Source organism: Plectropomus leopardus, chromosome 12 (assembly GCF_008729295.1).
Source record: "Plectropomus leopardus isolate mb chromosome 12, YSFRI_Pleo_2.0, whole genome shotgun sequence".
In the NCBI taxonomy this organism is placed as follows: Eukaryota; Metazoa; Chordata; class Actinopteri; order Perciformes; family Serranidae; genus Plectropomus; species Plectropomus leopardus.
Window position 1 is genome coordinate 21,416,144 of NC_056474.1, and position 21,854 is coordinate 21,437,997.

The 21,854-nt window shown below is 39.3% G+C and overlaps 3 protein-coding genes across 6 annotated transcripts; 2 read left to right on the forward strand and 1 right to left on the reverse strand.

Moving 5' to 3' along the window:
• Window position 1: 1 nt before the first annotated feature.
• On the reverse strand, window positions 2-10,219 carry aldh9a1b (aldehyde dehydrogenase 9 family, member A1b). 4 transcript variants are annotated; one of them, XM_042497983.1, is made up of 12 exons: window positions 9,627-10,219; window positions 7,861-8,076; window positions 6,437-6,582; window positions 5,475-5,604; window positions 4,717-4,851; window positions 3,695-3,891; window positions 3,322-3,462; window positions 3,030-3,218; window positions 2,857-2,944; window positions 2,565-2,706; window positions 2,126-2,238; window positions 2-813 (listed from the first exon to the last, which is right to left on the reverse strand). In XM_042497983.1, exons 2-12 carry the CDS (start codon window positions 8,036-8,038, stop codon window positions 719-721), a joined length of 1,554 nt encoding a protein of 517 aa, XP_042353917.1. In that variant the 5' UTR covers window positions 8,039-8,076; window positions 9,627-10,219; the 3' UTR covers window positions 2-718. The 4 variants fall into 4 exon arrangements, with proteins under 4 accessions (XP_042353917.1, XP_042353920.1, XP_042353918.1 ...); XM_042497986.1 differs by lacking the exon at window positions 9,627-10,219 and adding an exon at window positions 8,309-8,377; XM_042497984.1 differs by lacking the exon at window positions 9,627-10,219 and adding an exon at window positions 8,287-8,377.
• Window positions 8,635-13,910, forward strand: uck2b (uridine-cytidine kinase 2b). Its single transcript, XM_042497988.1, has 7 exons — window positions 8,635-8,792; window positions 10,937-11,096; window positions 11,835-11,931; window positions 12,133-12,275; window positions 12,410-12,507; window positions 12,731-12,779; window positions 13,753-13,910. The coding sequence occupies exons 1-7, from the start codon at window positions 8,688-8,690 to the stop codon at window positions 13,887-13,889; spliced, it is 789 nt and encodes a 262-aa protein (XP_042353922.1). The 5' UTR covers window positions 8,635-8,687; the 3' UTR covers window positions 13,890-13,910.
• A 2,839-nt stretch (window positions 13,911-16,749) lies between these two features.
• czib (CXXC motif containing zinc binding protein) lies at window positions 16,750-21,285 on the forward strand. The gene is made up of 8 exons (XM_042498187.1): window positions 16,750-16,779; window positions 16,872-16,955; window positions 17,902-17,958; window positions 18,056-18,137; window positions 18,228-18,259; window positions 19,030-19,107; window positions 20,591-20,656; window positions 20,981-21,285. The coding sequence occupies exons 1-8, from the start codon at window positions 16,774-16,776 to the stop codon at window positions 21,056-21,058; spliced, it is 483 nt and encodes a 160-aa protein (XP_042354121.1). The 5' UTR covers window positions 16,750-16,773; the 3' UTR covers window positions 21,059-21,285.
• The last annotated feature ends 569 nt before the right edge of the window (window positions 21,286-21,854 follow it).

Genomic DNA, 21,854 nt, shown 5'->3' on the forward strand with positions numbered 1-21,854 from the left:
CTCTGTCAGCAATGTGAAGAAATGAAGCCTTTCTTCATTTTATTGCAAAGTTAAACATTGTTTAATCTTATGTTACAATTTATTACAAATGAAAATGCGTTAGACAGGTTCCTTTCATGATTATCTCCACCCAAAGGGCAACATGCTACCATCAGTTCTTATTTAAACACTGTACAAAAAGCCTATACGAGATGTACATTGTAAATGATTTAAATCTAAACTTTGTTCAAGGCGCTTGATTTCTTAGTATTTTGTGCACATAAAAATATATTGATGTGTACTGTTTAAGAAATAAAGCTAGTCTTGTAACATTTTTGTTCTTAAGTACAACTCTGTAAAATTGTTATTCTGCACATGGATTACAGAATACATGAAGCAATCAAACAAATCATGTATATCACAATATGTGAGTCATAGTGATGCTCTAAGTTTGGTAAACACTGACAACAATCTGATCCGTTCAGCACAGATGATAATGATAATTCAAATGTGTTTCAGAATCAAATGTCACATTTCCTTGGCTATATGCCTCTGATTTAAATGAATTTACCTCAAATTCAGAGAGTATTGAAATGGCTCATTTTCAGGACTTATTGAAGAGTGTTCCTCCACACTTTAACATCTGATGACGTTTCCCTAAAGTGTCGTTCAGGTCCACAACATCTGTTTCAGTCTCTGGGTCACTGTTACAGCTCCACCTCCTCTTCATGAGCGTGTCTTAGAAGAGACTGTCCACGTCTCCCATCTCCACAAACACAGTCTTCAGCTGAGAGTAGTATTCAAGTGTCACCTGACCGTTTTCCCGCCCGATGCCTGGTGAACAGAAAGATTACAAGTTTGCTTCTGCTGACGTGACTGAGGAGTAGAGGTTTTTAAATGAGGAAGTACTCCCCACAATGATCAGATTAGTTAGTGATTTTGATTTTTTGTTGGTGTTGTATCAGAACAAAAAAATAGTCCGGATAGTGCTTCAATCAAATTGAAATGATTTTAATAAAAGTTGAAAATGGCCAGAGATGTTTGGCTCCTGCAGTCTGTGCTATGAAGCAGGATTTGGGGTGAGCAAGACAGCTAGGTGTTAACTCTGGTTTATCAGTAATAAGCTGGTTCACTTTTTAATCATGATAAATCACTGCAGCGAATTATGCTGAAGAGCTAACCTGCTCTGGAGCAAGCTAACTTTAGAGGATCGGCTCACAACAGCCCAACCACTGACTGATCGGATCACTAGAAGAAAAAATATTCCGACAAGGACAAAAGCCTGGCACAAAAGGTTAAAAGAGTTTATATTTATATAGATCATTAGAATCATTTTAATGAACCAGGCTTTCTATGTTCACTCTAGTTTCAAAGCAGAGCTTCTAGCAGAGAGATAATTTATGAAATTAAACATATGCTGTCGATTTTAGCTGCATTTTAATTGTGCAAAGTTTTTTTTTATCCCTAGAGTGATATCTGACAGTGTGCCTGATTTTACTCTCTGATTCCATCCCTGCAGCTCTGAATAACATGGGACACCTGAGTGAGGAGAGCTGGAAATACATTTCAGTCAGATAGACCTCATTGTTCTGCTTTTCCATGCAGAAACAGTCTGGCATCACTTTTAAGTGTTTTTATGGGACATATTCAGAGTAGTTTCCTCAACATTCAACTTATTGGAAACTGACTCTATACTTAAGCCATCTATAATAATACATACAGGTTATTTAGAGTTTTGGCCTACATTTAACATTGAAAACTATTTTTAGTGTTTCTACATCTTATTCTGTTGTAAGATTATCGGCAGTTATTTACATTTGAGTATGAAACTTTGCTGTCTCTAAAACAACATTCCTGTAGGTCATTAATATCTCATATCGTATCTCATCATATTAAATACTTGAGTTGGGGTTCTGACGATGTTGCTCATAATTAACATCGCTGCCTCTTTCAATTGAATACACCCATGGCTGATATTAAAACCCAGACTCGACTGAACTAGTTGATAACCATCTTTGTGCCGCCATTATCTAAATGGCCAAAGTTCAGGTTAATGAAGCCAGATAACCAAAAGACATCCTGGATATGTTGAATCTGCTTCATCGAACAGGCCGCTCTGCTCTGCATGCAAACAACAAATCTGTACCTGACATCTTGAACCCTCCGAAAGGCACCTCCACAGGAGTGATGTTGTAGTTGTTAATGAAACAGGAACCAGCCTTGAGGTTTTCAACAACACGATGGGCTCGCCTCACATCCCTACAGATACAAAAAAACATTTCCTCATTGAGTTATGGGTTAATTTAATAATATTAAAATGATTACATGTTGCCCCCAAATACATAAATGCTAATACCAGGTGCACATGCCTTTACTGACCTATCACTCAGAATCTGCTTTATTGCCAAGTAAGTTCATATAAATGAGACAAATACTATTAAAAAATAGTTTTTTTCCTTAAATTACTGGTTATTTTGCAGTTTTCACCTTATATCTTGATTCTACAAAAAGGTTTCAGACAGTCTAGGTTCAAAAATCACATTTCATAACCTGAGGTCGCCCTGGACGTCCCTCCACAAACCCACCTGGTGAAAACTCCTGCAGCCAGACCCATGGTAGTGTCGTTGGCTCTTAGCAGCACCTCCTCTTCTGTTTCAAAAGACAACACAGACATGACAGGACCGAAGATCTCCTCCTTCACACACGTCATCTCATCTGTGCAGTCACCTGTGCGAGGGGGAAAAAAAAGGACAAACCTCAAAGTCAGCTATTCAATATACACAATATACAAACAGTTATAACAAACAATATAACAAACAGTTAAAAAAAAGCTGTGTATCATCCAAATGCACTTGGAAAAATGTACGGAAGTCTTACCCAATACACACGGAGTCATGTAGTATCCACCTTTGAGTTTGGGATCTGATGGGACAAAACGTTCGCCTCCACACAACACTGTAGCTCCCTGGAAACAGTACATTTTACATTTTAAATTACTGCACACAAGCCTGCTGTTGGTAGGCTGTTTTATTAAAAAAAAGATGAAGTACCTCTTTCTTTGCCTGATCAACAAAAGACAGGACTTTTTCCAGGTGTGGCTGGCTGACCAGTGCTCCCATTCGGGTGCTCTCCAGTAGTGGGTCTCCTATCTCGATCGCCTGTGTCCTCCTCACCACCTCCTCCACAAACTCGGGCAGAATATCCTTCTGAACAAACACCCTTGTACCGTTGCTGCAGACCTGTGATGCATTTAATCAAATGAAAAAGGATGCTTCCATGTGTAGACTAAACACAAGTTGTGTCAGCATATTAAGTACAACATAAGCAGAACACACTATCTACCTGGCCTTGGGACAGGAAGTTGGCCATGAGTGCTCCCCTCACAGCGTTCTCTAGATCGCTGTCCTGAAAGATGAGCAGAGGAGATTTCCCCCCAAGCTCCAGAGTCACAGGTTTCACCCCCTTGGATGCCATCTCCATAATCTGTGGGTCACAATCACGTGGAGGAATATCCGCTAATTATTCTGGCCACATCACAGATTAGAACAGAAAAAAAAACGACCTAAACATACAGTATATCTCCAAATCCTATATCCTTGCAATTCTCAATCATCAGAGGTACATAGCTTAAGGTGTTTTGTGACTAAGTGGAGTTTTTTATTTAATGACAAAACAAGTGTGAATTTTTTTGTTTTGCTATGTAAATAACACTAACCTTCTTGCCTGTGGGCACGCTGCCAGTGAAGGACACCTTAGCGACGTCGGGATGGTGGCAGAGTAAGCTGCCGGTCTCCTGGCCGCCCTGCACCACATTAACCAGCCCGTCCGGAGCTCCGGCTTCGGCATAGATCTCTGCCAGCATGACCGCTGTCACAGGCGTCACCGGTGATGGCTTGAACACCATGGAGTTTCCTATTTTAGATGACAGACAAAAACACAGGTTGTATTACTCTTATAATCAACTACAAAGCACTCAGAGTCAAGTCTGCAAAGTCCTTTAAATTACATTTCTTTATCACATACACACTGTGATAAGACTACACAGCAGCTGTGATTTTGGGACAATACTTAAAGTGTGAAGGTCAGGGCTTACTAAATCAAAACATTGTGTGATTTGTGTCAAAAGACAACCCTCACAATCACTGAGATGTGACCGTTTAAACTTATTTTGTTGCTTTAGTGCCATCTATAGGTAACAGTATGTGAGTCATCTCCACACACTCATGTAAGCATGGTCACTTCTGGCTCCAAAAAACAACACAGCGACAGCTAAAATGTCGCACTCAAGGCTTCAAAACGGGAGTCCACAAACCACTGGGTGACGTCATGGTAGCTACGCCCATTATTAATAGTCTGTGGTAAATACACATACCCGACGTTTAAATTTTTTAAAAAACTGCATGAAATACTTGAGTGAGTGAGTTATAGTAGTTTATATCCAATTGACCAAACCTAGAACAATTTGGCAACCAATAATAGAAAAAATCGGAGTCATCAAACATCACATGAATCAAATTTGGGAAAGATTGAGATGTTTGCGTGGAAAGACGAGGCAGAAATGGACAAAGCCATATCAGCCTTTTCCTGTTGCTGTTAAAAGAGTTATGATCCAAAGCCGAAACCTCTACGGTTTTCTTATCAAATGTCACTGAATCCTTTCAGATAGTTTTGGAGATATTCTCTCATCATTTACAAGGTAATAATCTAAGCACTGAAAACTTAACAAGTCTCCCATACCACAGGCCAGGGCTGGGGCGGACTTCCACGCGGCTATCTGGAAAGGATAATTCCAGGCACCGATGCCGACACAAACTCCCAGAGGCTCTCTGCGGGTGTAAGCAAAGGACCCCCCGGGCAACTGGATATGCTGGCCTTGATCAAAGGAAAGCAGAAGTGTTTTATTTAAATAAAATAAAAATTTAAATGTGGCATTTTAACAATTTTGGTTTAAAAAGTGCAAAAAGCGTATATCTGAATAATGTATTTCATAAAGTATTTTCTTCAACCAACACATGATAGCATACTTGCACTGTTTGAGGCAGATGATGTTAATTTGATCTATAATAAAGTCTATTAAATCATAATACTAATACTAATACTGCACCATGACATGGTTGACTTTCCCACTAAAGATGTGCTGTCTTGAAATTTAATTTTGTAATAGAGGGCTATTACATAACTTGTCATAGTTACGGACAAACACCCCCATCTTGGCTTTAAAAGAAAACAATGTGGGCAGAAAGGCATGCTTAAAAGTTGTTTAAACACATGTTTTGTAAAATTACACATGTATGCCTATTTGTTCCCATGGTTTTGACTCTCACAGACAATAACTTTCATTTCATTTTAAGCCTCTGTCTCACAGTTTATTCTTTCCCATCTGGCAACGCTGTGCCTGTATCAAATGTTTTTAGTTGTTTTTTTTTTTTTTTTACCACCATCCACCAGATACTTGAGGATGGGAAACTAATGAGCGAGAATTGTGTTTTACCAACCTGCCAGAGTGCTGGCCAGCCCTGCATAGTACTCTATACACAGTCTGGCAGAGTCCACGTCCAGACGAGCTTCTGTGATGGACTTCCCATTGTTTACCACCTCCATTTCAGCTATCTCCTCTCTCCTGCTCTGTGAATGAAAGCCAGGGGAAGTGTAAACATTTTATTAGTGTTACACAACATCTCAGATCCATCAGTGGATTGAAGAAACTGGACATACTTTTCATTAAGTACGGTGGATTTAAGTAGAGCCTATTGTGCTCTATTTATTTTATCATAAAAAGTCTGCTAATCACTTGGAAGAGATGTAAATAATAATTAATGCTTAATGCTGAAATCAAAAAACATATTTTTCCTCTTACGTATAGTGCTATATATCAAATTAGGCTGTTTTGGTATGAGTTGCAAAGTGTTGGAGATATTGGCCATAGAGATGTCTGCCCGCTCTACAATATAATGGAACTAGATTGCACTCCACTTGTAGAGCTCAAAGGCGCCAAAAAATACATTTGAAAAACTTATCAGCAACGCCTAAGTTCCAGGAATCCTGATCCTGTTACTCAAGATAGTCCACAGACTGGTTGTGAGCAGTTTCGTGTAGGAACTATGTTTTTTTTCTACTGAACTACACCCGCAAACTGTATCATCACCCAGAAGGAACAAAACCACCCATTTAAACATTCAGCCGAGTTGGTCTTTATACTACAAGTGTTGCTGGAGTTTTTACCTTTTCAAATGTTCAGCTTAGACAACAAAAATGTGCATTGTGAGAAACAGGTATAGTATCATGAAAAATGTCTATTTTTTAAATTTGTTTGCATTAAATGTGGACAGTGTATAGTGATTCCCACTCTACACAGCATTGTAATGCACAGTGTAAAAAGACCTCTATCAAATTAGAGCTACACTGAATGCAGTTAAGGAACCAGGAGTAGCACACAACTGAACAAAACAAAAAATACCTCAATGATATGGGCAGCTTCGATCATGATCCTTGCCCTCTCCATCCCAGACATTTTGCCCCAATGGCCAAAGGCCGACTTGGCTGCCTTCACAGCCTGATCGACCTCCACAGCACCACACGGCTCCAAATGGCACAAGACTCTTCCTTCAAAATAAAAAGGGGGAAGGTGACAACAGTTAAATACACAGGTTAAATATAAAATAAATTGTTACAGAATTTCTGTTTGGAAAGACAATATCATTTCACCTGTTCATTTAGCTTGTTCAAAGTGAGTCATCCTTAAAAAAAGAAGGAAATGAAGTCTAAGCCTAGAGGCTGCAGGCTGTACCACACTGACTGTAGCGTGGCATTTACACTCCATCTTTTCCAACGATGGGATTAGTGATAAGATGGGGAGCTTCATTCTGCCAGAAGAGTGGGCTGCACACAGAGTGTGGTGGAACGGTGCTCAAATGGAGAACTGGATTAAAACTAGGAATCAAGCCACACAGTGCCTCAAAAATATCATCATTTTGAGGACACAGCAGTGTTGAAATGTTGGTTTGCTTGCACGACTAAAGGCTACAAATCAGTCTGTCTGTTCCAGTCCTTTTATTTGCTGCCCTGAGATGCACCTGATTCAGCTGCATGCTGCTAAAAGATGCACTGATGCATTTTGTTCCACCTACCATCACACTGGTGAACAAGCTGTAGGAAGATACAATTGCACAAAATTGCACATTGCACAAGATCATTTTGGAGCCTGTATTTATGATTTACTTATTTGTCGTTTTAGGACGGTTCATGTAAGGTTTGGTTTTGTAGTTTAGTGTTTTTATGGGTATGTATTACATATTTAACATTTTGATAAGCACTGGGGCACTTTAATTGTTTTATCTTTTATCCTCTTTTCATGTTTTATCTTATATGTTTTCTGTCATGTCTGACAACTGTGTTAAAATGGATGCCTTGTACTTTATACTGCAAACCAAATGTACCTACGAGTACAAATAAAGTAAGCTGAAACTGTTTCAACAAGTCTTTAAATCAACTAGACTAAAAAAGCTGCTCATCAAGGACGCTATAATAGCGTGTATGTTGTGGAATATCTTGTTTATAAGTTGCTCAGGGAGTATTTAACTGGTTTCACAATGAAGTGGCCTAAAGTGACTAAATGGATAGGCGTGCAGAGGAGTGTGTTGCTGCACGTGCAAGGTTGACTTTGCTTAGAGGAGTAGATGTCAAACGTAGAAAATGTAGAATGACAGCTAGAAAGTGTTCAAAAAGTCAAGATGACACTTAAAAATACACAATATTGTTTTCCTGGGCCAGAGATCACCAGACAGATATTTCACACAGCACGGACCAAAGTCCAACCAGGAGTGTCAATAATGTCATAAGACAAACAGTATTTATGTATATTGGTGGTATTGCGTGGCTTACCTGTTGCAGGTTCGTAAACATTTTCCATGTTGCCTTTTTCTTGGCTCCTCCATCTCTTTCCAGCCCAGAAGTTTAGCGGGGCCGTTATGTCCACCGAGCCGGAGGAGACGCACCGTACAGCCGCCGCGAGGGGAACAGCAGCGGGCCGCCGCAGGGAGGCTGCGAGCCTCGGGAGCATACTCAAAATGGCTCTGTTGCTCCAAGTTTAGCAGATAACTGTTAAAACACACGTGCACCAGGTTAAAACCAAGCAATACTGCCCCTTCATTAAAGCTAAACCGGCATTAGAAACCTTCAAATTGAGTTAAACTCAACTGACGTGAGTCAACAGTTGGCTACAGAAAGTGTACAAAACTGATATACGCAGGCTACTTTTTCCTCAGGTTTGTATGTACCACCATAGTCAAGTGTCTTTGGCAAACTTACTTACAGACTTCTTCACACTTACAGCGTACTGTTTTAAGTTTATGAATCTCAATAACCTTTCATATTGTTCGGTTAATGTTACATTTTGCTCAGGCTTAACCAGGAGGCGGGGCACGTAACTTACGTACGACCGTTTCTGCGACAGCGTGACAGACGGAGCAGTCGATTGGTTCTTTTGCCTGTCAATCACTAACAAACTAACAAGAAAAATATATATGTTTACCAATTAATAATTGAATCGAAAACAAACTTCACTTGTATCAATCTGACTTAAAAAGACGCGTAAATGAATTTATATAAATGGATAAAATTGCGAGTGCATAAAATTAACGGTGGTGTTGTGGGCGGAGCTCCGCCTCAATGATCTTCCAGCACAGCAGCTTAGACAGCACACTGCAAGCATGGCCGGGGACAGTGAGACACATCTAAGGGACCGTGGCGAGAACACCAGCATTATTCGACAACCTTTTCTCATCGGTGTCTCCGGAGGCACTGCCAGCGGCAAGGTTGGCACCCTAGCTAGCTCATTTGACGGTTTTCGCGAATTGTCATGGTCTTTTTTTGTTAAATCACGGCAGAGGGTTAGTCGGGAGCCGGGTGCTCATTGACCGCGTGGCTTCAGCGACGCAACGTTGAGTTTTGATTGACAGCTATATTATCTGTTTAGCCGCCCGGCTCTTGTCTAACACCGGTATACTGGGCACGCTTGTCCACCGCGTGTTGTAGTGGATTTTGTGTCGGTTCTGCCACATTTTCTCTGTCGTACAGGATGGCAGGCGTTAGCACGACACGGCCACCTTTTAGACTACGTGGAGAGCATCGGTGTTAGCTTATAGCTACCTAGCTAAATTCCATCACATTCTAGCAAAGCCGGTTGTGCTAGACAATAGCTAGCGTTAGCTTGCCTCTAGCTCATCCGCACTGTGTTTGTAAACAATGTAAACTACATTTCGTACCGGTCTGGAAAATCTTTTATTTTAAATTTGCTTATTATAATAAGACAACCACCCGTCATGTAACGGTAAATGTATTTTTATTCTGACTGACCTGGGATAACCGCTGCCGTTAAATGACGTTAACCTAGATGTTTATGCAATGAATCACAACAGACGCGCCAGCGGGAAATGGCTCATAAGATTTAATCGCACCCACGTTTTTTCCTGTAAACAAAACGGCAATAGAATAAAGTGGATACATTTTTCCTCAAACGATGTAGTTTTGTAATGTAATAAACGGAGTTAATCTTGTCAGAAATCGACCTTGTTTTTAATAATACGCATGTTATATTATATATACAGATTTGCCTTTTACCGTGATTTACAGGGCGGCGCTAAACTCACCGGCTCTGAACTCCTTGTTCCAGTAAATACACATACGTGGATATTGTCGAAGACGTCATTAGATGTCGTTGTTATGAAGCGGGTGTAGCGTATTTTGCGACCTGCCAGTGGTGCCAAAAACCACACCTCGAGGCAACGGAAGACTGGAGCTGGTGACACCCACAGACAGTCTAACAGCCTCCACAAGAAATATGAATATCTTGACTTTTAATGGCTGCAACTGGTTTGACTTGCCGTGTTGTCATATTACAGAATTAGATCTGAGGGCGAAGACTCGCCTCTCTTCCGCCTACTTTTCCTCAGTTTGCCCCTCCTCCCAACTTTGTCCTAGATATCCCAGCGGCTCAGAGCCAGTGTTTTGCTTCCTGAAAGCCCCTCACAGGGCACGGGACGAAGGGTTGTCTGTAGTGTTTTGACGCCGGACTAACGGTACACCAATCTTAATAAATCAGGTGACTGTATACCGATCGGATGATGCAATTTTCGCATCCTGCTTTGAAAGCAGCCAACAGCAGAGTGTGACAACAGTGCAGATTTTCGTATTTCCATCTGCCTCACCGATCACCTTTTCTTTGTCAACACAGATAATCTTTGTTCTAACAAACCGATTCAGTTGCTAAATTTCACCGTCGATTTACCAATCAGTCAGTATTTTAACCTGTGTTGGAGGGTAACTAGTTACATGCAACTATGTACAGTAGTTAGATTACAAATTAAATGTAATTTAAATTAAAAAAAAACATATACTAAGAAATAATATGAGCTCTATTAAATGTCAGTGGGAATTAGATCTCTGATTGGTTCAAAGGTAGGTCCTCTAAAATTGCTGCCTTTGAGTGTGCTGACAAAACTTCCCAGCAATCGAATGGGGGCGTCCAAATTCATTGTACTACAATTTCATTGACACAAAAGCAGCAGAGCCTCGGGCAGCTGGAGAACGCCCAGTCAGCACTGGGTATGAGATTCATTTATTTGGGAAAGGTCATTGGGGACAAACGCGATGGGTCACTGGGCATTTCACCTTTGATTGTGTTAGCTGACCCCATGCAAGGTGGGAAATTACCCACCCACCTTATTTCAGGGTAGATGTGACTGGGTTTAACATGAAACTGTTAATGCTGTTCTGTGTAGACTGAACACTCATTTTTGGGGTGATGGTTATGGAAAAACTCTGCTTGTTGCTGCAGATTTTTTAAATTGTGCAGCTATGAACAATTTTAACCTCCACATGTGTGGACTGGTAATGCAAACTCACCCCATTTTCCCAACCAGTGACCCACTATTTGTCTTAATTGTGTCTGTTTCCACAGTCGTCAGTATGTGAGAAGATCATGGAGCTGCTGGGCCAGAACAAGATTGACCACCACCAGCGGCAGGTGGCGATCCTCAGCCAGGACAGCTTCTACAAGGTGCTAACTCCAGAGCAGAAGGCGAAGGCACTTAAGGGACAGTTCAACTTTGATCACCCAGGTATGCACACAATGAGTAGTTCGTCGGTGGCACAGTTAATGCCCAGTATGGTGTATATCGCCTCTGCTGGCCTGCAGCAGGCACATGTTTGCTATTCATGTCACACATTTCGGTCACCTCATTAAATATATTTCAACGATTTGAGGCCAGATTCTTGAGTGTAGTTTCACCGTGGGTGTGTAGCTTTGAATTTGAACTGGGTGAACGCGCTAGACTTAGACCACATTTTTATTGTATGGAAATGGATGCAGTAATATGTGGAATTAGTGACAGCTGAGGCTGCTTTAGTGAGCGCTACACTGATTTAAAACGAAAGCTTAAATGACAATACCCTGCAAATTTAAACAAGCAATTTGATGATGAAGGTAATATAGAATATTTAAACTAAGCCTGTGTTCAGCCACATGCTTCACTGCCACATTGATAACTGTCTCTAATGTGTTTTTGGCAGAGGCATTGACTCCATTTTTGGTGTCTGACTTTGCACCCTCATGCTCCTGCTTCCTTTCTCAGCCGATTTTAAATCCCCACGGTCAGCAGGCGTTTCTCAGAGGCAGCTGCTCTAAGACTCTGAGGCTGAACCCAACACCTGTTACACGAATGGGGCTCCTAGGTTACAAACGTGCGTTGTGGGGCACCACGTGTCCACGTGGACACACTATGCTAGTGCAACTGGGGCTGTGCAATATGACATCTCAGCAAGATCCCAACTGAGCATTTGTCCCTTCTTGTCCTCAGATGCCTTCGACAATGAGCTGGTATTGCAAACGCTCAGGGAGATCCTGCAGGGGAAGACGGTCCAGATCCCAGTTTACGACTTTGTCACTCATTCCAGGTGAGCTCCTCCGTCGTTGCACATCACAGATGCAGTTTGACCAGCACCTGTAATTGTGTTCCAGCAGAAAAACAGTGCTTGCTATAGAATTACAAGGCATGTTAAATCGGTTCCTGACTTGATTGAGCAGTCAAATTTGATTTGCATGTCTGAATTTAGCTGCTGACAGAGAGGAGGGAATCTCTCTGTGTGTTGTTCCAGGAAAGAGGAGTTTGTAACGGTGTATCCGGCTGATGTGGTCCTGTTCGAGGGCATCCTCATGTTCTACTCACAGGAAATCAGAGATCTGTTCCAGATGAAGCTTTTTGTTGACACAGATCCAGACACACGGCTCTCACGCCGAGGTGTGTAGCAAGAATTGGGTTACTACACAAAACAGATGTAATGGCTGTAGAGCAGTGCACCTCCTGACTTTTGACATTTTGTCAAGCGGCTTGCCTTTATATGGTCCACGTTTTTGTGTTTCTTTCTGTTTCAGTTCTAAGAGACATCAGTGAGCGTGGCAGAGAGCTGGAGCAGGTGCTGGCTCAATACATCACTTTTGTGAAACCAGCCTTTGAGGAGTTCTGTTTACCAGTAAGTGATGTTTCTATATAAACACGTGGCTGTAGATGTGCGTAGAGCCCGACTGATACACTGGTACGGCCAACATTATCACCCAGTTTTACCGAAACTATTGGTCCTCATGTTTCTTCAAAGTATCAGCCTGCCTCTACTGTACAGTAAACAATTGATCATCATAATTATTTCTTGTTTTGTCCGTAACTTGAGCATTGATCTTATCTTCATTTCTCCCTAGACAAAGAAGTATGCAGATGTGATTATTCCACGAGGAGCAGATAACCTTGGTATGGGCAAATATTCTACAGTATGCAGCAGACACTGCATGTCTTCCTCAGGCTGTGAATAGCTTCACAGATTTTACACATCAAAGTCTGGGAGCGCCATCACATGTGGAGAAAAATCGCTAAAATTCTAATATCTAAATAGCTTAATTAAAAATAATAAATACAGTTTAGGCACGATGAATCTGTAATTCAGCATCCAATTTATGTTGCCCATTTCTGGACAACTAAATATACACAAGTAAATACCTCGATACATGAAGAGATAGTAACAGTGATGCTAAAAATTATGTTGGAAAATTTAATTTTTTTTTTAATTTAATATATATATATATATATATATATATATATATATATATATTTTTATTTATTTATTAACATTAAAATAGAGATGTAATGGTGATACAAATACAAGTAAATATTAATTAATTATTTCATTAATTAGAAATAAATAAAAATACAACTGAGGTACTGTGATCAGTAGTTCACTGTCCAGTTTTTATTGCCCTTTAATTAAGAAAATATACACAGGTAAATACCTTGATACATGGAGAGATGAGAAAGATTGTAATGGTGATAGTAGAAATAATGTAATAAAATGATAATAATAAAATACATAAAAATTGAAAATAAATTAAAAAAAAATAACAATGTAAATAAAAAAGAAAAATATAAAAATTAATATTGAAATCACAAATAGAAGTATGACAAATTAGAGATGATAAAAGTAATACAAAGAAATCTTCAGTAAAAAATATGAATAAAAAAAAAAACACATATATGTTCCAGGTTTTTACAAGAAGGAAGGTTGTGTGGAATTAAAGACAATGTCTTTGGTTCTGTAGATTTTGATATTCTTTTTTTTTTTTTTTTTTTTACCCCAAACGATGTGAGTGAGGCATTTTTTAGTATAATGGTTCATCTTTGGAGCACACTTTTAATTCCTCTAATCATCTCTCTTCCTTGTTTTCTGCAGTTGCCATCAACTTGATAGTACAGCACATCCAAGACATTCTGAACGGCGGACTAAGCAAGCGCCACAACGGCTGCACGAACGGCCACAGTACTCCACGTCAGCGGCGGACCTCCGAGTCCAGCAGCAGGCCTCATTGACCTCGTCACACCTCTCTTCACAGGCCGAGAGAGGGGTGTGGGGGTTGCGCTGTAAATAATGCCTCTTGGCATCACTGTATTTAAGAGAAAGAAAAAAAAAAGAGATGCAAAAAGAATTGAAATGCCTTTTATTATTATGACTACTCTTGTTATTAGTTACTTTTATCGTAATTGTTGAAGTTGGGATTTCGATTTATTTTTTTGTCAGGAGGGTAAAAGAGATGCTCTTGTTATTCTTGTGATGAGACCATGGGTTAAAACTGACCCCATGCATTTTCCTCCCAGATTGCATTTTGTTTTTTTTTTATATGTATCCCCTGCTGCTCCATGAAAAATCATACCGCTAATGAATAAAAGAGGGGAACCCTTTTTTCCTTTTTTTTTTGTAATGTCTGATAAAACTTGAACCCCTAATGGCCGGGGGAGTCTGATAAATGTTTGGGTGGGTTCCCGACAACAAGGATGTGCATTAGAAGAAACCAGGATTGCACTCTGTGTTTGTACTGACAATCTTGGGAGTGTTTCCCGCCTTTTTTTCAGTGTTGCAGTTCCATCATTTTATTGTTTAGTGTAATGTGTTACACTATAGAGCTCTGTTTACTACAAAGAGTCCACCACACTGACTCTGTATAATGTCACCTGCAGCAGTAAACACACTACATGATTTTTCAGTACAGATTATCAGGTGCAGAAAAATGCGACATTTGACCAATGAAGCCAAAGGCTGCAAGGTTAAGCTGACTACTGTATTAAATACCCAGGTTAGTGTTGTAGGTGTTGTTACACTTTTGGGATGCATTTTCCCTCCAATCACAATACTGATGGTATAATGAGTATCCCAATCAGACCTCATTAATATAAAACACTCCTCTTGTGAATGAGTATGACTTAATTACCCATAAAATGGTTATTTAAAGTTGGATATATGATTCACTTATATTCCCCATTATAGTTAGTTTATCTAGCATTCACGTGGCAGATTCAGCCCTGTTAACTAAGACAAAGATATGTCAGGTAAACTCTCAGGTTGGTGATAACAGTCTGGATTAAAATGCTAGAAAAAAAGGTGTGATAAAGAGTGTTCAATGCCACAGCAATATTAGTTTTCCCAGGTATGTGGCCATTAACCACCAAGACCCACCACATTGCCTCTGCAAAGTTGCCTCAGGTTAACGTGTACAGTTAAATATCCGCAGTCGAAGCAGGTTTCATTCTTTAACTTAAAGTTATAATGAATAAAAAACAAACAATTGCGTCGATTTTGTATTCCACGTGCTGTATTTGTTGTGTATAGTGCAATTGAATTACTGATTTGTACCATGAGATTTGTACTGTATGGCTGTTTAACTTTAATTTTCTTAGCTGTCAATAAACTGATGCAGCCGAGTGTTCCTGTCTGAAGAGTGTGGTTATTTGATTGTTTATTTAAATGCTTTGATAAATGTATTATCAGTGTATATGTGAACAAAGACGTGGCGAGCTTCTCCCTGCATTGCTGTTGCATTGTGCATTAAGAAGTAGGTCAGTCAGGTTGCTTTTTATTTTGTCCACGTGAGGGCGTAATTGTTATGAGTTATGCTCCCTTCACGGGCTGACGGATATATGAGCACTTCAATGTGTGTGATCGCCCTGAATACTAAAAAGTAACCAGGAAAAGTAACCGACACACTGTGTTTAGTTGTCAATGTCATGACATCACATACTATAAGTATGGGCGGATAATGAATCAATGGGCCCCTGGGCACAGATATGCAAAAGGCCCCACCAGTCCACAGGAGCAAGACAGAATTTGCAGTGGTTTTTGCCAATTGTTTTTGCTGTTGTTTTGCATCTATTTTTTTTGTTTATGCATCTTGTCATGGTTTTGTGTTTGTTTTTTAAAAAAAGTCTGAGATTGTATTTAGTTTTGATCTTTTTGAAGCTCATTTGCATCCTTTTTAGGGGTCATTTTTGTTTTCTCCTGGTTGTGTGTGTGTTATATATTTTGCAGAAGAAGTCCCGGAGGGCCCCTAACAATTTGGCCCCCCAGGACTTCATCAATCCACCTCTGACTGTATGCGGTAAACTGATGCAGCCGAGTGTTCCTGTCTGAAGTGTGGTTATTTGTTTGTTTATTTAAATGCTTTGATAAATGTATTATCAGTGTATATCACCAATACTGAGACTGTTGAATCTCAGATGCTGAGATCGCTACTGGTTATTACTTTGGTTTCCAAAAAAAAAAAAAAAAAAAGTGTTCTTGCTTGTGTTGTACGTCGCTTTGGATAAAAGCGTCTGCTAAATGAAATTGTAGAATTGTAGAAATTGTAAAATTACCGATATGTATTGCAAGCACAATGCATGTGAATCCATATACATTTTCAATCACATTATTACTAAAACATAGCTGTGTTGCTCAATTTTTAAAATAAAGCAGGTAGGGATGGGGTGAAAAAATGATACAGCACAGTATCACAATATTTTATGTAGCAATATTGTATCACCACACGACTTTATTATTATCATTATTAGCACTATTATTATTATTATTATATAAATGATTAATCTTACAAATATAAATTAAACTTAGGTTAGGGTAGTAGAACTTCAGAACCTATTGCTTTCTGCAATAAAACAGACCAAAGTGACTGAAACAGACTGAAAACTAATCAGATAAAAAAGTTTTTTTTCTCCAAGCAGATTGGAGAAATGTAATACGTCGAAAAACTGGGAATATTGTAAAACATTTAAAATCGCAGTAATATTGTATCATCACCTATGTATCATGTGGGCCTCTGTTGATTCGCACACCTAAAATCAGCTAAGTGCACCGAAAACGACAACTCTGACGTAGAAGTCATAATTCACGAGCGGTACCTGAAGGCGGCAGTGGGGCAGCTTCAAGATGGTGGTATGTGTCACTACTGCGTGTTTCTGATGCAAATACTGAAGCAATTTTGTTAATTTTGGGGGGAATTTTAAACTCTTCTTTTGTCGTGACAGAAATTTGGGCTCCAGTTCAAAGCTACTCTGGAGAATGTCACCAATGTGAGGCCACTGGGAGAGGACTTCCGCTGGTTTCTGAAGGTAGGGTGGCTGTCGAGTTAGCATGCTAGTTGACTTTACTCATCATCTCATTCTCCTCTGTGTGGTCGATAATGATCATCGTGTTATCATGGAGGTGTCAGAGCGAACGTGCCCTCATTACGAGACAGCTAAATAAGGAAACACGTGCACACTGCAGGTGTCAATGGGTTGATACAACGTTAATGATCCCCCACACTGCCTGGGAAGTGTTAGGGACTGTACTTTATTTATCAGAGTAGGAGGTGACACACACACACACACACACACACACACACACAGACAATTATGTATATATATATATAGACCATAAATGATCATATTTAACAGATTGTTTTATGATAAATGGTGTGATTTTGGAGAGTAATAAAGGAAGCATGCTTTTTCAGTTCAGAGTTATAGTCATACACCGATTTCAAGGTGTGTCATGGTATACATATTTTTGGATATCATACTGTGTAGATTTACTTGTCTTTGGCATTGGAAAAAATGCAACTGGATGGAGAATCTCACCTTTTATTTTTGGTAAAATGAGCCAAAATAAAGGTGAAATAAAATAAATAAAGGTGAATTCAATAGTTTTTCAGTGACTTCCACTTTAAAAAAAATGGTTTCAAGTAACCATTACAGTAATAAAATATTAGGTCAACAAAAAAACCTTTCTGTTTTCATTCATTTAAGGGTCATTGTAACTGATAATGATATTATTAATAATTGTAATAATAATAATTCTGTAACTGCTATTTTCTGAGATGGTTTTTGTACTGTGTAAATCTCATATTGTTGCAGCCCGAATATTGCAGCTGAATGTCCCTCTCCTAAGCCAAATCCAAAAACATAACTTCCCAAGTTCCCCAAAATAACAAACAGTCCTTTAGTCTCTCTAACTTTCTCACTTTCTTTCTAACTTTCTAAGCAATATTTTTGTTTCTTTTCCTTTCAAATGTAGCTGAAATGTGGAAACTGTGGGGAGGTCCCAGATAAATGGCAGTACGTAACTCTTGTGGTAAGGAGCAATTATATTTGTGACGACACAGTTTGGAAGACTTTGTAAACATTGTCACACACAGTATCCAACCAGCCTTTTTTTAATGATTTCTCAGGAGAGTGTGCCATTAAAAGGAGGAAGAGGCAGTGCCAGCATGGTGCAGAAGTGCAAACTTTGCTCCAGGGAAAATTCAATTGGTACGAGCTAACATGCCAGGTGACTCGCATTGTCTTTCTCTGAGGTTAACAGTAATAACACTGTTTTTTGTTGTTGTTGTTTTTTTACAGATATCCTGGCAGACACAATCAAACCTTACAATGTAAGCAGCCATCTTGTACTTCTATTTTGAGTTTCTTCTGTTTTATGTTTATCTAAAAGATTTTCAGTGTCGTAGCTGAACATTTAACTGTTTTCGACTATGTGAAAAATTCTGCTAGATTTCACAGCGAGACACATAAATCAGATGCAAGCGAAAGCTACAGAAAAATGTTTAATTTTTCTGTCCTTTCCGTAACTCAAAATAACAATCTGAACCTGTTTGTCACAAAAAAAAGCACTTTTAAAAGACTTAAACAGACCGTTGGCATCTGCCCCAAATGGTTAAACTGCAGTCTGTGATGCGGCTGCTGGCTGCAGCCCTCTCACTCAATACTGAATCAATTTCAAAATCTGTTCTTCCCACAAGTCACTTAGACACAAATACATGAAAAAATAGCCACCAGCTGTTTCAAGTTGGTAAATACCAAAGTTATAGAATAGAAAGTGCTTCAGGGTCTTTTAGTTGTCAGTGTGAACAGGATTAATGATTACAGCAAACAAAAAACGTGTTTCAGTGTTAATATGGACACCTGACTTCTGTCTTAAGACAGGCTAGAAAAGTTGTGAACCTATCCTTTAATGTCTTTTTTGTGTGTCTCTTCAGTTCTGGACATAAAACACCTCCAAAATATCTTAGAAATCCCATTGACATTATGCATAAAATCTGTCGCATAGACTGACATAATGGCATTTTACTGAGTGCTGCTTTTTCCCCAGCCTCTAACAATGTCTCTCTCTCTCTCTCTCTCTGTATGTTTTATTGGGTTAAAGGAAGAGGACAGCGAAAGCTTTAAGACGATGGTGCAGTTCGAGTGTCGAGGTCTAGAACCTATTGACTTCCAACCTCAAGTGAGACTCTTTAAACAGATATAAGTTTTGGAGTGTGTGTGGTGTATGTCCTTTTCTCAGCAAACACAGTGTCATATAGCCTCCTGAATAATCTCATTATATACATTATAGACAATTATACTGAAGTAACAAAATAAAATTCATCATTCATTTAATGATTTACACCTGTGCTTTTCCTACTGTGACATGTCCAAATGTCTTCAGTGAAATGTTTGAGTTTTCAATTTGACCCTTTCAGTGTTGACATGTGGCCTATTTTTTGGCGCCTGGAATTAAAGGGACAGTTCACCCGGAAATAAAAAAATACCTATTTTTCTGAGTTGCAGACCATTGAAGATATCAGCTGAAGAGGTGTCTGCCTTTTCTTCAGTGTAATGGAACTCAGCTTGTGGTGCTCAAAGCACCAAAAAATACATTTGATAAACTCAAAAGCAAAGTCTCTTTCCAGAAATCCTGATAATGACATTAATTACCATTAATGTTAACATCTCAAGCTGTTAAGAGCATGAGCTTCTTGTCCATGAGTAGATGCACGCATCCCTCTGTGTGGTGATGTGGTTGGCAGGTATGGTTCAGTCGAAAGAAAATAGTTCCTACATGAAACTGCTCACGACAAGGTCTGTGGATTATCTTAAGTAACTGGGATATGACTTATAGTAAAAATCTTATAACAGTCTTTATATATAAAGCAAAACAGAGTTACAAAGAGGTTCATAAAGCAACAAAATAAAAAAAAGTCAAAAAAGAAAACGCTGAAAATACTTTGGTATAATTCAGAAGTAAGTGAAACACAGTTCAAAGTAACATAAACTCAAGTCAAATAAGGAAAGAATCTCTGATAAAAGTGTGTTTTAAAAAGGAGCCGACTGACTCAGCCAACCTGATTTCCTTGGGCAGATTATTGCAGAGCCTCGGGGCCCTGACTGCAAACAGCGTGTCCCCTTTAGTTTTCAGCGGGACCCTTGAAACAGACAAAAGACCTCTGCCTGAGAATCTCAAAGTATGTACCGGTGTATTCATTACTCAGAGGTCAGAGATACAGAAAGAGACATTGCTGTTGAGTTTTCAAATGTACTTTTTGTTGCTTTGAGCACCACAAGCTATATAGTTCCATTATATTGGAGAGTAAGGCAGACATCAATATTTCCAACGCTCGCCAGTTCATACCAACACAATCTAGATTGATCAATAACACTACAGGTAAGAGAGAAATATGTATTTTTGATTTTAGGGTGAACTGTCCCTTTAAGAATACTGACTCACTGGAATTGCTTATTGGTACACCTAAATGAGATGAAATCAAATATTGTAGTAAGATACCTCTTTACTTTTTGCTGAGTCAAGATTTTGCTGTGGAAAAAAAAAAATATATTGCTCCCGAGTCAGACAGTTTATTTCAGTAAAAGATTAAATCAATGAATTTTCAGTGTTAAAATATCATGTTACTCTTCTCAATTGCCTCCATTTCCCTAACCCACTCCAGGCTGGCTTCGCTGCGCAGGGAGCAGAGTCGGGAACACCGTTTCCCGAAATTAACCTACTAGAAAAAGTAAGAGCAGTGGGAACAATGTGTTCCTCAGAGTGTGTCCGTTTTTTTCGATTTTGTTAGTCGCACAAATGTGAACTTTTGACTTGAACAATATTTGACTTGAAACAGAAATTGCAACCTTTGATACTGCACCGTTTGATATCATCGACTTTGTGAATCCTATTAGTTCTTTAGTTTTGATTTCTCTCATTGCACCTCTGTTTCAGTCAGTGATTTCCTAGGTTTTCCCAAAAACGACTCTCAGTCATCCCAACAGTGTTTAAGAATGTGACAGCCTCTTTTAAAGCTTGCAACTTGGCAAACACTTGTTTCATAAAATTTCAGGACTGGACTGACTACGATGAGAAAGTCAGCGAGTCGGTGGGAATATATGAGGTCACACACCAGTTCATCAAGTGCTGACATCATCATGTGATGAGGCTCAGAGATGAGTGAGTGAACACTACAGCCAAACGTCCTCAGGCCTCTTTGCAGGCATTAAGGATGCTTCAGAAGCTGAGGTGGCGAGGTTTGGTTGACGATGAACATTAACAGGTGTGGACTATCACCACAAATTGTCCACACGCGTCTTGGAATAATCAACATGGTCAAGATTTTTTTCACTGCCTCAATAAATTGGATGGTGACAATTTGGAGTGAAGTTTTTTCTTTGCGCATTTGAGCATCACTTTCAATGGTCTCTAGGCATGTAGAAGTAGCAGAAGTAGCAGTAGTAGTAATAGTATTAGTAGTAGTGATAGTTGTAGTAGTGATAGTAGTATAACAAAACCAACTAGTGAGACAAGCCCAGACCAACTCTCAGCTGCAGGTCACAAGAAACTGAAATCTCTTCATCCAAGCTGGACTGAGCAAAGATGTCTTGTTTGGCAAGTACTAAATGAGGAGTTTAATAAATATTTTGTTCCAAGAGATGGGGATGCAGATTGACCTGTCTTTATTCCCACCTCTGGGAGCAAACTACTCAGACTTCAGCCATTACTTTATATGTATGCATTTACAGATTTGTCTGCGCATTAACAAATCTGATTATTATGCTACAAAACATTTGCCCTGCTTTTGTGAAATTTTGTGAAACCTGCTTGCAATTTTGAGATAGAGAATAAGAATAAAGAATTTTTTTCCCTTTAGCTGAATACATTACGCTCCAATAGTTTTTAAACATACATTGAAACCATGTTGACAGTTGACAGTTCTTTAA

Bases quoted from the DNA above. Each gene is read 5' to 3' on its own strand.
- aldh9a1b (XM_042497983.1), bottom strand. From the start codon at position 8,038: ATGCTCCCGAGGCTCGCAGCCTCCCTGCGGCGGCCCGCTGCTGTTCCC. The intron at 2,945-3,029 runs GTACTTCATCTT...TACTGTTTCCAG, and splicing joins TTGATCAGGCAAAGAAAGAG to GGAGCTACAGTGTTGTGTGG. The intron at 2,707-2,856 runs GTAAGACTTCCG...CCCCTCGCACAG, and splicing joins CATGACTCCGTGTGTATTGG to GTGACTGCACAGATGAGATG.
- uck2b (XM_042497988.1), top strand. From the start codon at position 8,688: ATGGCCGGGGACAGTGAGACACATCTAAGGGACCGTGGCGAGAACACC. The intron at 8,793-10,936 runs GTTGGCACCCTA...CTGTTTCCACAG, and splicing joins GAGGCACTGCCAGCGGCAAG to TCGTCAGTATGTGAGAAGAT. The intron at 12,780-13,752 runs GTATGGGCAAAT...TGTTTTCTGCAG, and splicing joins ACGAGGAGCAGATAACCTTG to TTGCCATCAACTTGATAGTA.
- czib (XM_042498187.1), top strand. The intron at 16,956-17,901 runs GTAGGGTGGCTG...TTTCAAATGTAG, and splicing joins ACTTCCGCTGGTTTCTGAAG to CTGAAATGTGGAAACTGTGG. The intron at 19,108-20,590 runs GTGAGACTCTTT...AACCCACTCCAG, and splicing joins CTATTGACTTCCAACCTCAA to GCTGGCTTCGCTGCGCAGGG.